We start from the raw sequence: 14,626 nt of genomic DNA on the forward strand, positions 1-14,626 counted from the left end.
ATGGATGACCGAAGCACCTCGACGGAAGCGGTGATGCTCACAGATTGTCCATGGCACCACTGGACCGTGTGTGTGTGTGTGTGTGTGCTTGTCTTGTATGTGCTTCTTCTCTTCACAAGGATGAGGTTGTCGAGTCCACCACCTCGCGCCCGTTACACACCGTCGGAACCACGTTCGCGGCCGAGGCTGCGGGAAAAAAATTCACACGGTCAGATTTACCCAGATTTACTCGGACGCTTGCGCACCTACCGGCACCCGACTGAATACAGAAGCTGATACAAACATGATGCAACCGAAGAGCAATCTCATCACTTCCATCACGGTTCCAGACGACTGACGTCCCTGTGGACAGTTAATCAGCTGATACAGTTCTGTAAATATACAGAATTTATAACTCACGCCGAGACACGTCTGTCATCTGAAGGTTACTTGTTTTAGTTTGACACTGAATCTATGAAGCAAATGTAGCTAATAAATGATGAAATCTTTCACTCATCTTCCTTAAATACATGATTAAATCTATTTACACCTGCATTTAATGGCATTATGGTGAGAAAAAAGCATCAACAATGTCAATTAACGTTAACTTTAAACATTAGAACAGGGGAGGAAGGTGCTTATGTGCTACCCCACCAATGCTGAGATCTGAAGCTCGTAAATTTGCATCTCAGATGTGCTATCGACCTGGCTGTGCCTGATAGAGGAAGTCAAAAAAGGTTTAACCAGGACATCATACATGGTTGCTGGTGCCTAATGGGCTGGTTTAAGTGTGGCACAAACTGCTGACCTGACAGAACAGTCTATAGATTTAAAATTATTGATTTATAATTATGCAGAAAAAACATCCAGAGAGCAGCAGTTTGTGTAAGTGTAGAGAAGAAGGCCGGAGGAGAGATTTCTACTACTTAATAGCATCATTGGATTTCTCAAACCATCCAGAAACTGAGTGGAAAACTGAACGTTTCGGTTTATAAAATGTTGTGTTAACACGTGCACATGCTCCCTTACAGTGTGTGTTGACTGTGTATTTATTTATCTACCCTGTGAGTAGTTGAGGCTGGGGGCGGCGGTGGTGGTGGCGGTGGAGAAGCGGTGATCTTTGGCCCTCAGCACCGTGACGTTCTTCTGTGGCTGGAACAGGATTATGTGGGTCTTGGGGGCGAAGAGGCAGCCGAGCACCACCGAGCCGCTCAGACTCACCGAGATGCACATGGTGGTGGTCTGGACCTGCGCAGGTACGGAGAGCGACAAAGGTTAGGACACACTTACGATCAGTTATTAATCATGTTTAGGAGGATAATCTTTAAGATCATGTCATCAAGCTTCAAGGACAGACCCTATATGGTCAGTAGGAACATGATACATGCATGTATGGTTGTATTATACACCGATCAGCCATAACATTAAAACCACCTCCTTGTTTCTACACTCACTGTCCATTTTATCAGCTCCACTTACCATATAGAAGCACTTTGTAGTTCTACAATTACTGCCTGTAGTCCATCTGTTTCTCTACATGCTTTGTTAGCCCCCTTTCATGCTGTTCTTCAATGGTCAGGACCCCCACAGGACCACCACAGAGCAGGTATTATTTAGGTGGTGGATGATTCTCAGCACTGCAGTGACACTGACATGGTGGTGGTGTGTTAGTGTGTGTTGTGCTGGTATGAGTGGATCAGACACAGCAGCGCTGCTGGAGTTTTTAAACACCGTGTCCACTCACTGTCCACTCTATTAGACGCTCCTACCTAGTCGGCCCACCTTGATGTAAAGTCAGAGACGATCGCTCATCTATTGCTGCTGTTTGAGTCGCTCATCTTCTAGACCTTCATCAGTGGTCACAGGACGCTGCCCACGGGGTGCTGTTGGCTGGATATTTTTGATTGGTGGACTATTCTCAGTCCAGCAGTGACAGTGAGGTTTTTAAAAACTCCAGCAGCGCTGCTGTGTCTGATCCACTCATACCAGCACAACACACACTAACACACCACCACCATGTCAGTGTCACTGCAGTGCTGAGAATCATCCACCACCTAAATAATACCTGCTCTGTGGGGGTCCTGTGGGGGTCCTGACCATTGAAGAACAGCATTAAAGGGGCTAACAAAGCATGTAGAGAAACAGATGGACTACAGGCAGTAATTGTAGAACTACAAAGTGCTTCTATATGGTAAGTGGAGCTGATAAAATGGACAGTGAGTGTAGAAACAAGGAGGTGGTTTTAATGTTATGGCTGATCGGTGTATGTGCACACCATTCAGCATGAGTTCTAATACAGAAGGGGGTCGTGGTCTGCTGCCTCAGCCAAACACCAAACTAAAATATTTATACATGTAATGTCCACTTTAATAGGAACGCCTGCACACCAGCTCATTATACAGTCATCAGCCCTGAATCAGTTCATTAGAATACCTCGCTAATAAGTGGTAAATGAGGTAAAATGCTGAACTTTTCACTCCTGTGGCCCTTAAGTAACTCTCATTTAAATCTGTGTGATAATGATGTCTGAAAAAGCTTTTTTATATTCAGAAAAACAATAAAACTGAGTTCGGTTCGACTCTAAACCACAGGAGCATTCCGGTACTGTTGGTGGTGTTTTTCTGACACTTGTTCCATCCATTGTGATTTAGTGCAATTAACAAAAACAAAGCAGCCACCAGCATGTGACATTTCGGGAGCACCCACCGCGCCACTCCACAGTACGTCTCAAAACGCTGGACAGAATACCAAAGCGCGGTCTGACAGGAGCCCGGGCGCTCGGGGACGGTGGGCAGAAAGAGAGAAAAATAACACTCGCTTTGTGTGTGTGCTGACGGTGGGCGCTCTTTGCTCCCGCCTGCCAGGCAGAGGGTGCCGCTTTGAATCCGGCAGCCGCGAGCCATCCGTCTTTCATCGCAGAATAAATTAAAACTAATTCTGTTTTCATACTGAGACAATCTTCTCATTAGTCGTGACTCCACGTTACAAACACGGCCGAAGGCTCCGGGAACGCGGTCTCACACCGGTGTAAACATCCAGCGCGGCTCGCCGGCGCAGTCAGGGGTCGCTAGGTTGGGAGACTGACGCGAGAATGATAAAAACCTTGAGAAATGAAAGTGCCAGCGGTGTTCGTCTGCAACAGTCACTCCAGATTTGCACGTTTATGAGTTATTTTCTCCCTCGAGGAAAGAAAACGATTTCATTTACTGCCTTAAACATGTTAGTGTTGGAATAAAACTGATGCTTGGAAATATGAGCACGAACTCACAGTAACAGACTGGGTTTAGTTCTAAACCACCATGTCATGTCTTAAATCAGATACAACCGTAATAAATAATAAATACAGTCGAATCGGTTCAGAAAGGTAGCGCAGGCATCCAGCACTGTAATTATCCTACGGCTTTATTAAGTCTTCACACATTAATTAAACGTAATTTATTCCTTAAAAAGTGGTAATGACATACATAATAAATAATTGGAGATCATTACAAAAGCAATAAAAACACGGCTTCCATTTCCAACACACTTCGGGTGTTATTGTCTCACATCACCACTAGGTGGGAGTGTTTCAATGCAGCGAAAATAGCTCAGGGTTCCCGCTGATGTTCCGCAGTATTGATATTCTGTTTTAAACCCCCTTGCCCTCGCCAGTCCGTGAAATTATATCTAATATAAAACCGGTCCGTGGTGCAAAAATGGTTGAGGAGCGCTGCATTATATTACTAATAGTATTTGGACACGTGACTGTGAGCTTGTCGGACGTCCCATTGTATTAAAATATCATGAATGCCTCTCTGAGAGGGCTTCTCACAAGATTTTGAAGTGTGTCTGTTGGAATTTGTGCCCATTTAGTAAAAATATGACAGTATGTGTATGACAGGGAACTTATTTTAGTGTTCCGGTTCATCCCAGTGCTGGTGAGTGGGCTGAGGTCAGGGCCTTGTGCAGCTTTTCTTTATGTCTGTATAGAGCGTGCTGTTGGAACGGGAAAGGGCCTTCCCTAAACTGTTGCTGCAAAGTTGGAAGCATGTAATTTCCATTTATTTGATTGATTTAATACCACTGTTAGTGACTGTTACAGCGGAAACGCATGAACTTTTATCCAAAGTGACGTACAGTACTGTGACAGTGTACGGTCTAAACAATTGAGGGTTAAGGGCCCAACAGTGGCACCCTGGCAGTGTTGGGACTTGAACCAGCAACCTTTCGATTACTAGTCCAATACCTTAACTACTAGGCTTCAAATGCCCTGAGTGAAAAGTGTTTTCAGACTCGCTCCTGCTCCTCGATACTGTCTCCTCTTATACAGATCAGGAAACACTCCATCGTTCGGGAAGCCCGATCGTTCCTGGCGGCTGTTTTCCCGCGGCCGGGCTGTTTTTCGCTCCTGACGCCTGTTTACCGTTTAGCTAAGCGAGTCCTGACATCTCGCGCCTCCCGGCGATACGGGTCCGCTGATGAAGTGTGACAGGCTGCCCACCAGCTCCCAGAGGAACCGGTCGCACTCGCAAGTTACACTCTCACGCCTCGGCGCCTCGTGCATATGCATCGCTTCTCCAGATCTGCATCCGGTCAACCGGCGAACGCGACTCCATGTCCTGTCCATCACGGCGTGTTTACTGATCAGAAATTCATGAGCTGGGCTCGAGAGCGAGCCGGCGGTGGGTCCGTATCAAAGCCGCAGGAGAACGCAGCCGTGGCATTTTGGTTTTATAGACGTGATGTGGAAAAATATGTTTTAATTTTATAAGCCATAAGTGACCAGAAACTATAGTCAGTACGACGCTCATACTACATTTACATTTTCAGCATTTAGCAGATGCTTTTATCCAAATCAACTTACAGTTTACAGTCTAAGCAATTGGGGGTTAAGAGCCTTGCTCAAGGGCCCAACAGTGGCAACCTTGCAGTGGTGGGGCTTGAACCAGCAACCTTCTGATTACTAGCCCAGTATCTTGACCACTAGGCTACAACTGCCCTACTGGAGAATAATCAAATTAATTCATTCATTGTCTGTTTTACCACAGCTTTATCCTGGTCAGGGTCCCAGTGGGTCTGACTGAGTGGATGAAAAGTAGGAAACACCCTGGGCAGGTCACCAGTCCATCACACACACACACACACACACACACACACACACACACACACACAATTTGGGCAATTTCTAGAAGGTCCAATTATCCCGTCTGCATGTTGTAGCCTAGTGGTTAGGAAACTGGACTGGTAATCGAAAGGTCACTGGTTCAAGCCCCACCACTGCCAGGTTGCCACTGTTGGGCCCTTGAGCAAGGCCCTTAAACCTCAATTGCTTAGACTGTATACTGTCACAGTACTGTAAGTTGCTTTGGATAAAAGTGTCTGCTGAGTACCGAAATGTGAATGTAAAGATGGGAGAACATGCAAACTCCACACAGAAAGGACCCAGGCCGTGCAACCAGGGAATTGAACCCAGGTCCTTCTTCCTGTGGGGCAATAGCGCTACCCACAGTGCCACCCAGAATGGTCATCATATAAATGTTTCATTTTTTAATAACTGAGTACAAATTTGGAAGAGCACTCAGAGAAGGGATTTGAACCGAACTCACCCTGTAGTCGCTGGCCGTGACGTAGAAGATGGGCTGAAATGCCAGCCAGATGATGCAGGTGGTGTACATGGTGAACCCGATGAACTTGGCCTCGTTGAAGTTCTCGGGGCACTTGCGGGTCTTGAAGGCGTAGAACGTGCACAGGACGATGAGGACGCAGTTGTAGGTCAGAGACACCAGCATGCTGGAGTCCCTGCTGTTGCACTTCAGGGTCACCACGTCGCGTCTCTCGGGGCTGATCTCCTTCCTCACGCCCGGCGTTTCCACCAGGATCCACACCAGCGCCACCAGCAGCTGGGCGGAGATCAGCACCGCGCAGATGGCCACCTGCGACCCGGGGCTGATGAAGCGCCGCCGCTGGGCGCCGTCTCGGACGCCTCCGAAGATCCTGGCGATGCGGTTCGTCTTGGTCAGAAGGGCGGAGTAGCACACGGCGAAGGAGGTGCCCAGGCCGAGGCGCCGCAGGGTGCAGACGACTGCCGACGGCTTGGCGATGTAGATGAAAGTCATGGCGTAGCACAGCAGGACCCCGAAGAGGAGGATGTAGGACAGCTCGCGGCCACTCGCCTTGACCACCGGGGTGTCGTTGTTACGTAGGAAGACTCCCGCCACCGCCAGGGTGCACAGCATCCCTAAACAGGCGATGGTCACCGGGCCGACGGCCCAGGCGTCCGACCAGTGGATGTACTCCTCCGGGAGTTCGTAGCAGCCGGTCAGGTTGGCCGAAGGCCACTCGCCGAAGCCGCAGTCCTCGCAGGTGAACTCGTCCAGGAGGTACTGATGAGGCTGGCAGGGGATGCAGATCCAGCAGCACACGTCGCCAGGCTGCATGCTCTTGGCCTCGTTGGGATGGCACGGGTCGCTACACTGGGAGGTGGGCACAGCTCTTCCGGCCGGGTATAACATGCTGGTATTGAGGACCAAGCCTTGTGCCCAGTATCCCACCTTCCTGTAGACGTACCTGCCGTTCTCCTGCCGATAGTGAAAGATGTTGTACCGGCCCAGGCTGTCGCCCAGGGGGGTGAAGCGCACCACGTTGTCTGTGTCGGCCGGCCTGAACGGGGCTGGACAGACAAACAAACAAACAAAAGTGTTTATGTAAAGGAAGCTCATTATTTATATTCTACTTTAAGTTTAGCTGCAGCAGAACCCGTCCACACTTAAAATCATTGTAAATGACGACCCACCTGCACCGCTAATAAAACGTACAGGTTTGCACAGCAGTTATAGGACGAGACACCAAATTATTGAGGTTTTTAAATCCCTGTGCCTGAGGGAGGGAGGGAAGGAGGGAGGTGTTTTGCATCACCATGCAGTGCAACTGCATGTTAAATTCTGCACATAAGACTCTGAGTGTAATAATGTGGATATTTTGCTTCATGCTCCAGTACAAAGGTGAAAACTGGCACAAAATTCGCATCCCTGTAGCTAAGTATGCACATAAGTGACCACGGTCAGTGTTCATGTTCTACTTACGCACTGATAGACATACACATACTCAAAGCAAACAAAGAATTGCAAAAAAAAAGTTTGGTGACCCCCCTGTCTCCAAGTAAGACATAGCCAAATGTCTGTATGCAGACGCCCGACTGGCTAATAGCACTGTTGGGGATTCGAACCCTGAATCCCAGCAGTAGTGGGTGATTGCTAGGTCATATATTAATGATACTTAACTTTTACTTTTTATTAATGAATTTTCTTCCTTTTTCTCCCGATTTAGCGCAGCAGCCAATTAGTGTTCGGCTGCTGGGGGTCCCGATTGCGTTTGAGGAGGGTATATTACGACGTGTGCGCAGTCCCTCGGCCCCTTATTTTTTGGTGGATTCGCACATGAGGCTTATCCACTTCTGCACAGGCGCCTCGGTCTGCTAACCAGGGTCCTTGCACAGCGTTTCAAGACCCCGTCCCCCAGCCAGCAGATTCGGTGGCCAATTTGTCTCCGCTGCAGGCACTGCCAATTGTGCCCGCTAGATGGCGCCCAGCCGTCCGGTAGCAGAGCCGAGATTCGAACCGGGGTGTTCAGAATCTCAGTGCTGGTGTGATAGCGGAATAACTTTTTCCTTGTCTAATTAGACAGACTCATTAAAGCAGTTTCTGTGCCTGGCTACGTAAAACAGAGTAAAGCTTGACAGAATTCTCTTTGTTTAATCGTCTGACGTCGTCAGCAGTAAAGCAGCTGAATCATGTTTGAAAATCATCTCGACTCTCTAATTATCGCCACCCGCTGAGCCAGACTACTTCTATGTGCGTTTATTCCAGCCATGATGAATAACTCTTTATTACAGGTCACTTACGGCCTCGACTCACGGTTTCACCTCCAGATCCATCGAAATCGCTTCCAAATAACAGCAGTCGGGGAGCGAGCGAGTGAGCGTTTGAGTCTCCGCTCGTCTCACCCGGGATGGGAATCGGAATCGGTGAGAGCGTCGGCGCTTCTAATTATCTCTGATCTACAGCCGCGGTTTCCTGAAGTGATTACTCTAACGAGCGCGGCTTTTTATTTGATGCCTCCCTAAACTTCCATTGCGTGTTAGCACTTATAGTCCAGACTGAAAGACGTATGTAGCTGTCAGGACCAATGACTTCCCTCCCAATTTAGTCATATCCAATTAAAAGAGTTTTTAACTGGCTTTTAAAGTCGTCTCAACAGAATCGACACCTTCTCCAAAACTCTTCAGTAGCCGCTGCGCTAAATATAGCGGCTCGTGTTTTTAATACGCCGTTCCAACTCGAAATCCTTCTTTATTTACAGAAGATACAAAAGCTTCGCTCCTTCACGTTACGACTGAGAGAAATGAGACTGTGTGTCTGTTCTGATGACGGGAACACTTGACAGATTAGCGCCGACGCTGACGATAATGAATGAAAAGCCAGTAGGTGCCAATTAGCATTATGCAAATCAGATCGTGCTAATGGGTCCCACTAGTTTTCGGTGATTGCGATCAGTATCTGGTCTCCTGGGTGAAGCGTTTACTTTTCTTTTTTGCTGTCTATAAAAGTCTTAGTGTCTGGAAAAGTTTGTGAACCCTTTGGAATGACCCGGGGTCTCCCGGGTACCTATACGAACAATAATTGGCTGGTCCAAGGGTGACCCGCCCTACTCGCTCCTGCCTACCTGATCATCTCTCAGTAGAGAGGATTCTAATTAGACCTGAACTCAGAATTAAGGCGCCTCAGTAGGAGCATTTTAAGGGAATTTAGACATGCCCTCTTCCTGGGAGTGTGGGATGATGTAAAAAGCACCTATGTAGAGAGAGAGAGAGATCACTAGGTTGCTGCAATTACGATCTCTGGTGGTGGATTGATGGCGCTGCACAGAGACGAGGGATAATGGAGATCAGTCCGTGACCCTCTGTGCGCGATTCGGATCTCCATATGAACCCATCTCCTATGTGTCAGAGGGGGCGAGTGTCAGTCACAGCCTCCCTCAGTCAGGAATAAAGGTCTGCAGCAGCAGAGGCGAATTACGATCGGGTAATTGGATATGACTAAATTGGTAGCCCCCCTGATCACTCACCATCAAACTTGGTCTTGAGGATGAACTCGCGGTAGAACCTCTTGCCGTTCACCGGCTTTATGGCCTCACACACCTGAGTGGTGTTGGGGCACACGGCCTGGCGCATGTTATGCAAGGCGTGTGCCATGGCGTACACCGCATTCACCACGAACATGATCTTGGACTCCGGCTGGAAGGAGCCGTCCCTCAGGCTGTGCCGGGCGCACCCGGGCTCGTGCAGCCGACACCCGAACCTGTGCTCCCAGAAGTCTCCGAACCAGGGGTTGCGCGTGTTGAGCTCGGGCGTGAGCTTGGTGAAGTAGTCCTCGAACTCGCGGATGGAGTAGGACGCCAGCTCGATGGTGAAGGCGCCGTCGGCCGCCCTCTCGCTGCCCTGCACCACGCTCTCCTGCGCCCCCCAGCCGTCGCTCGCCACCCAGACGAAGGAGACGTTCATGCGCGACGCCGCCACCAGCAGCTCCCGGGCGTCCTCGCTGCGGGTGAACAGGATCACCACCCTGGCGTTGGCTTTCTGCTGCAGCGAGCGGATCACCGTCTCGTAGTTGATCCGGTTCATGGAGCGGCTGACTTTGACGGACGTGGCGATGCAGATCTGGCGGACGCGGGCCTCCTGCTGGAAGGCGTCGATGCCCGTTTCGCCGTAGTCGCCCTCCGAGGCTACGGTGGAGACGTAGGTCCAGTTGAAGAAGCGAAGGATCTCGGCGATGGCTTTGGCCTGGTAGAAGTCCGGCGGGACGGTCCGGGCAAAGTAGTCGTAGCGGGATTTGTCGCTCAGTTTGGCGCTGGTGGACGCGTAGCTGATCTGAGGGATTTGGAAGAGCCGCAGCAGGTTGGCAACCTGAGGAAAGAAAAGACGATACCGGACTGAATACAGCTCACTTTTTATTTGCTTTATTCAATCAAGGATATAAAGAAATCGATATTGTAATATTATATTTAACGCCGGGCAACCAGCCAACAGCAGCACGACACATAACCCGAACATACGCATTAAATTCATCATGTCAGCCTATTTTCAAATTATAGAAGCATCTCACACAGCGGCGTGTGTCCGGGAGTGGGACTGGAACACACTCGCTTTAGGTAGGAATGGAAATGAGAATCTGAATGGCACGCGGCCTCGGGAGCTTTTTTTATATCAAATTCATCCTCCTACTGAGTGCCGCTGGTTCCCGAGATTCACGATCAGAACATATCGAGCGACCCGGGGTCGGTCCGTGCTCGGCGTGTGATTACCAGTCGTTAAAATATAAACTGAGAAAATTGATCCTAAACTTGTACAAATGGCCTGTGCTGATGTGAGCAGCCGTGTGCCCGCCGCTGACCCGCCAAACTGCTGTCGTTACCACGTTTTCCCAGCGGCCGTAACTGTCACTTCAATTTAACGTCCTAAATGTCCTGCTCTAATCGCTGCGAGATGCACCTGAATGTGCAGCACGTGTGGAAGGAAAGTTCAAGTTCACACTGCAGCTGTTAGACGGGTACTGAGAGGAAATGCCAACGCTTGTGGCTGTGCCAGGTCCAGAGCAGGAGTGAGCCATATGGAATCCTTGCATGGGTTTCCCCCCCGGTCCTGTTATTTCATTTTACCACTGATGCACGAGATTTCAGAGCAGAGGTGTTAAGGTCAGGGCTCTGCACAGATCACTGGGGAACCACCATTATTGGTATTATTGTTATTATTATTATTATTATTATTATTATTATTATTTATATTGTGATTATTATTATTATTGGTGTTATTATTATTGTGATTATTATTATTATTGGTGTTATTATTAATAATATTATTATTATTGGTATTATTATTATTAATAATAATATTAATATTGTTATTATTATTATTGGTATTATTATTATTATTGGTATTATTATTATTAATAATAATATTAATATTGTTATTATTATTATTGGTATTATTATTATTATTGGTATAATAATAATTATTATTATTATTTATATTATTATTACTATTATGAATATTATTATTGTTTTTATTTATATTTGATTACATCCACTGTAATGAGTTGGACGAACTGCTCTAAACCCGAGTTAGAAAGAAGATAAATTATATTTTCCTGATATAAGCTGAGAAACGAACGCCGGCGGCTGATCATGCCTCTCCGCTCCGACTGTTTTCATTATCGGCTGTTTATAGTCGCGTCTGTTATCTCAGACTATCAGAATCAGACGTGTGAGGAGAAGCGCCGGGGTTCAGCGGGCAAGAAAATGCTCGAGTCAGGTGAGACGGATGAGGGATAAAGATAAATCAAACGTACTGGATCACCTCCATGAGGAGCAGATAGAGCCCGAGGTGTTTGTTTTGGGACGTGGGGTGTGGATGGGCCTGATTTCTGAGCTGATAGCTTGTCAACAGCTTAGTGAAGTTGCATCGGCGCTTTAGGTGCTGGTATCGATTCAAATCAGCTTCTTTTTTATTAAGAGGCTGGAACCTGCTCTCCTAAGGTGTCCAGAGGTCCGAAGTTCACCCAAACAGTCCAGTTTGTTAAAAAGTGCATTTATTTAATCACCTCGTGGAGGAAGGATGAAATGAGCTGCACGACTATCGATTGGTTGGCATTATCAGTGCCAGTCTGAACCAACCCAGATGATATTTTAACTCTAATTAAAGCGCAGGAGGAGATTCAGGATTAACGTGAGAGAGTCGCTGGCGGCTGAACACGTGCTTGATTCCTTCTAAAGGCGCGTTCACACCGGCAGCAGGGCGATGCGACAGGGCGATGCGTTACAACGCGACAGAATTTCATTCATTTTCGGTTAGAGCTGGAGCGCTGCCGCCGTTTTATCTGCACCACCGTGAAACGTCACGCTCCTTCTTGGGTTCCTAGACAGTGCCAACCTGGCAGTGGTGGGGCATGAACCAGCAACCTTCTGATTACTAGTTCAGTACCTTAACAGCCAGTACCTACAACAGCCCTGCAGCTGAGAGGATCCATACGCTTTTTTTTTCTATACGCTTTGTAGATGCCAGCCTGCCATGGCATTTGCTTGGCATCAGTGAAACCATGGCAACCAAATAAGCGATTTGGATGACGAGGCGAGGTGTGAGCGTACCACACCGTGCACCGATTCTGTACCTATACGAATTCGTCGTGGGCTGCAGTCGGCACTGCCCGCGTGTCCAAGGCGGGTACCGGTTATCGTCTGTCTCATCTTTTCTCTTTTAGGGAGGTTGTTGCTTTTGAAACATCTACCCAGCCTGCCGGTGTCACCCACTCGAACTCAAATATAGAAAACTCACGCCCAAAATAGCGCGGTCGGGCACTGGCATCAGCCGTACGCCCCGATTCTACAAGTTTAGCTCGAGCAGAATGAAGAACGGCGTCAGACGTCGTTTAGTGATCGCTAATACTCGTATTCCAGTCCGTCACGCCATCCAGATGGCACACCAGGGGAAAAAGACGTGTGCCTAAAACGGCTGAGACGTGTGCCGCCATGCGCCGCCATGCGCTGTCTGTTTTATATTCGTGTTTGACTGCGTTATATTTGCTCAGGGACTCGTGCCAGGCGCCCGCTCCGGTGCCAGCAGCTCGTTCGGCCGGGCAGGGGACAGGCGGTGTGGGTTTAGTCGAGTGGCAGATCCAGAGTGCCCGTATTCATGTGCAGACAGAGGAGCAGCTGGAGGAGTCGGACTAATTACACCTGTTAGAATTTAGGGAAAATATTCCGTCTGCAGAACTTTCCTTCCCCTCCCAGTCTAGTCATATCCAGTTCCCCAACCTAACCTGTCAGAACGAGCCACAGAAAGTCACACGCCCGCTCGTCCTTTCACCTGTCAGAGACGGCGTCTCTTCTGAGAGTCACGCACTACTATACGTGAATCAACCATCTATAGTGCAGGCGCACCGAGCAGCCAGCAGAGGCCGCAATCGCAGCAGCAATAAGAATTTGGTTGATTATTTCCTCCCTTAGACACTACCAATCGTGTCTGTGTCTGTGTGGGCGCCAGGATGGTCAATAGCACAGCCAAAAATTCAAACTCTGCCGCTCAAGATCTCAGCCATGAATTTGGGACTAGATCACAATCCTAAACGAACCAACCTTTTTATAATGAGATGGAAAGTAGTCTGTGTTTATATGTGAGTACACACACAGGTTAGTGTGTGGTGCCATGCAATGAACTGACACAGTGCTTGGCATGTTCTGCTTACAGGTGACACCAGATCTATCAAATTGATCAGATTTTTGTCTTTGCTTTGCTACTAATCATATTATTGCAATCAGGAACCTCTGACTACCCATGGATGGCTTTTTAATACCAGGTCTTGCCAACAGACCATAAACAGCAAACAGCTAACTGCACCATCAGTCTGCTAACCGTCTTTTGTTTCTATTTTTCTGCCGTAATTATAAATATAAATAATACAGTTCGTGAGAGCTAGCTTAGCACAATAATTACAGCGACTCTGACGGTTCCCGCTGAATCTGCGCTGAATCTAAAGCTTGTTGCGTGATAGAAAACGATGCCTACTGTGCATACAAACTCAGACCAAGCTAATTATGCAACAGGAGCATAATTAGCGCCCGGCTAACTCTTTAGCACTGACAGCCTAAAGGAAGGAGCTGATAATTAAGCTCGCTCAGACTCGGCTCCTGGCTGTTTACCAGAAAAGCGCAGGACGGCATCCGGGAGGAACGGCGCTGCCAAACCATCAGACCTGTCGAGGTGAGAGGAGGCTACAAGCACCAATCAGCAAACTCCCAATCTGGTAACGTGAGGCTGTCCCGACTTTATCAGAACCCTCAGTACCAGCAGCCACTCACCTGTATCGAGACGTCACTGTACGAGCCCCCGATCACTCCGGATATGGCCAGCGGCACCTCGTCCGGCACCGGGTTGGACCCGTCCGGGCAGATGAAACCGGGCTGGTGCACTTTGGTCAGAGATGCCCGGACGAACTCCAGCGACTGCTCCAGCGCGTACGTGTCCTTAGAGCACGTGTCCAGGATGTGGGCGCCCAGCTTGAGACCGGGCAGGATGCGGCTGTCCTGGTTGATCTCGTCGAGCGCCAGCAGCATGGCCTCCAGGCGCTGGATGCCCCGGTGCTCGTTGATCTTACCGCAGTCTCGGGTGCCCTCGCCCTTCTCGTGCACGGGGAACAGGCCGCCGATCACCAGGTCGCCGTCGATCACGATCTCGCGCCTGGTGCCGGGCATGGCGGGGGCGTACCTGGGACTGGACAGGACCGGGGTGAGGACCAGGAGGACGGTCGTCAGGAGAACGATGAAGGAGTGAATCCCTGCTGGAGGTGGAACCATTCTGACCATAAGGACTGGGTGTGGCTTTAAACGTGGTGGATTTTATAGACTAACGATGATTCCAGCAAATGTTGTTGCATCTTGATTTGATTTTTTAGGACCTGGAAGAGAAAACAAGGGAAACTGTAACACACAGAGTCAATTTACACGTATAAGAAGTGGCATTTAAAGTAAATAAAGTTGCTAAAGTTGCTTGTCGGAGGGTATACTGTGGCTGGTCGATGGCGCCTGCACAATGAGACGGGGAATAATGGGGATCGGTGCG

General features: G+C 48.7%; 1 protein-coding gene across 1 annotated transcript; it reads right to left on the minus strand.

Annotated features, from left to right (window-relative positions):
• On the minus strand, positions 1-14,361 carry grm2b (glutamate receptor, metabotropic 2b). Its single transcript, XM_062986128.1, has 5 exons — positions 13,867-14,361; positions 9,082-9,919; positions 5,565-6,628; positions 1,041-1,227; positions 1-186 (listed from the first exon to the last, which is right to left on the minus strand). Exons 1-5 carry the CDS (start codon positions 14,359-14,361, stop codon positions 113-115), a joined length of 2,658 nt encoding a protein of 885 aa, XP_062842198.1. The 3' UTR covers positions 1-112.
• Positions 14,362-14,626: the final 265 nt, after the last annotated feature.

Source organism: Trichomycterus rosablanca, chromosome 24 (assembly GCF_030014385.1).
Source record: "Trichomycterus rosablanca isolate fTriRos1 chromosome 24, fTriRos1.hap1, whole genome shotgun sequence".
NCBI classification, from domain to species: Eukaryota; Metazoa; Chordata; class Actinopteri; order Siluriformes; family Trichomycteridae; genus Trichomycterus; species Trichomycterus rosablanca.

Bases quoted from the DNA above. Each gene is read 5' to 3' on its own strand.
- grm2b (XM_062986128.1), bottom strand. From the start codon at position 14,361: ATGGTTCCACCTCCAGCAGGGATTCACTCCTTCATCGTTCTCCTGACG. The intron at 6,629-9,081 runs GTGAGTGATCAG...TTGTCTGTCCAG, and splicing joins CCTCAAGACCAAGTTTGATG to CCCCGTTCAGGCCGGCCGAC. The intron at 187-1,040 runs GTAGATAAATAA...TTTTTCCCGCAG, and splicing joins CAGCCTCAACTACTCACAGG to CCTCGGCCGCGAACGTGGTT.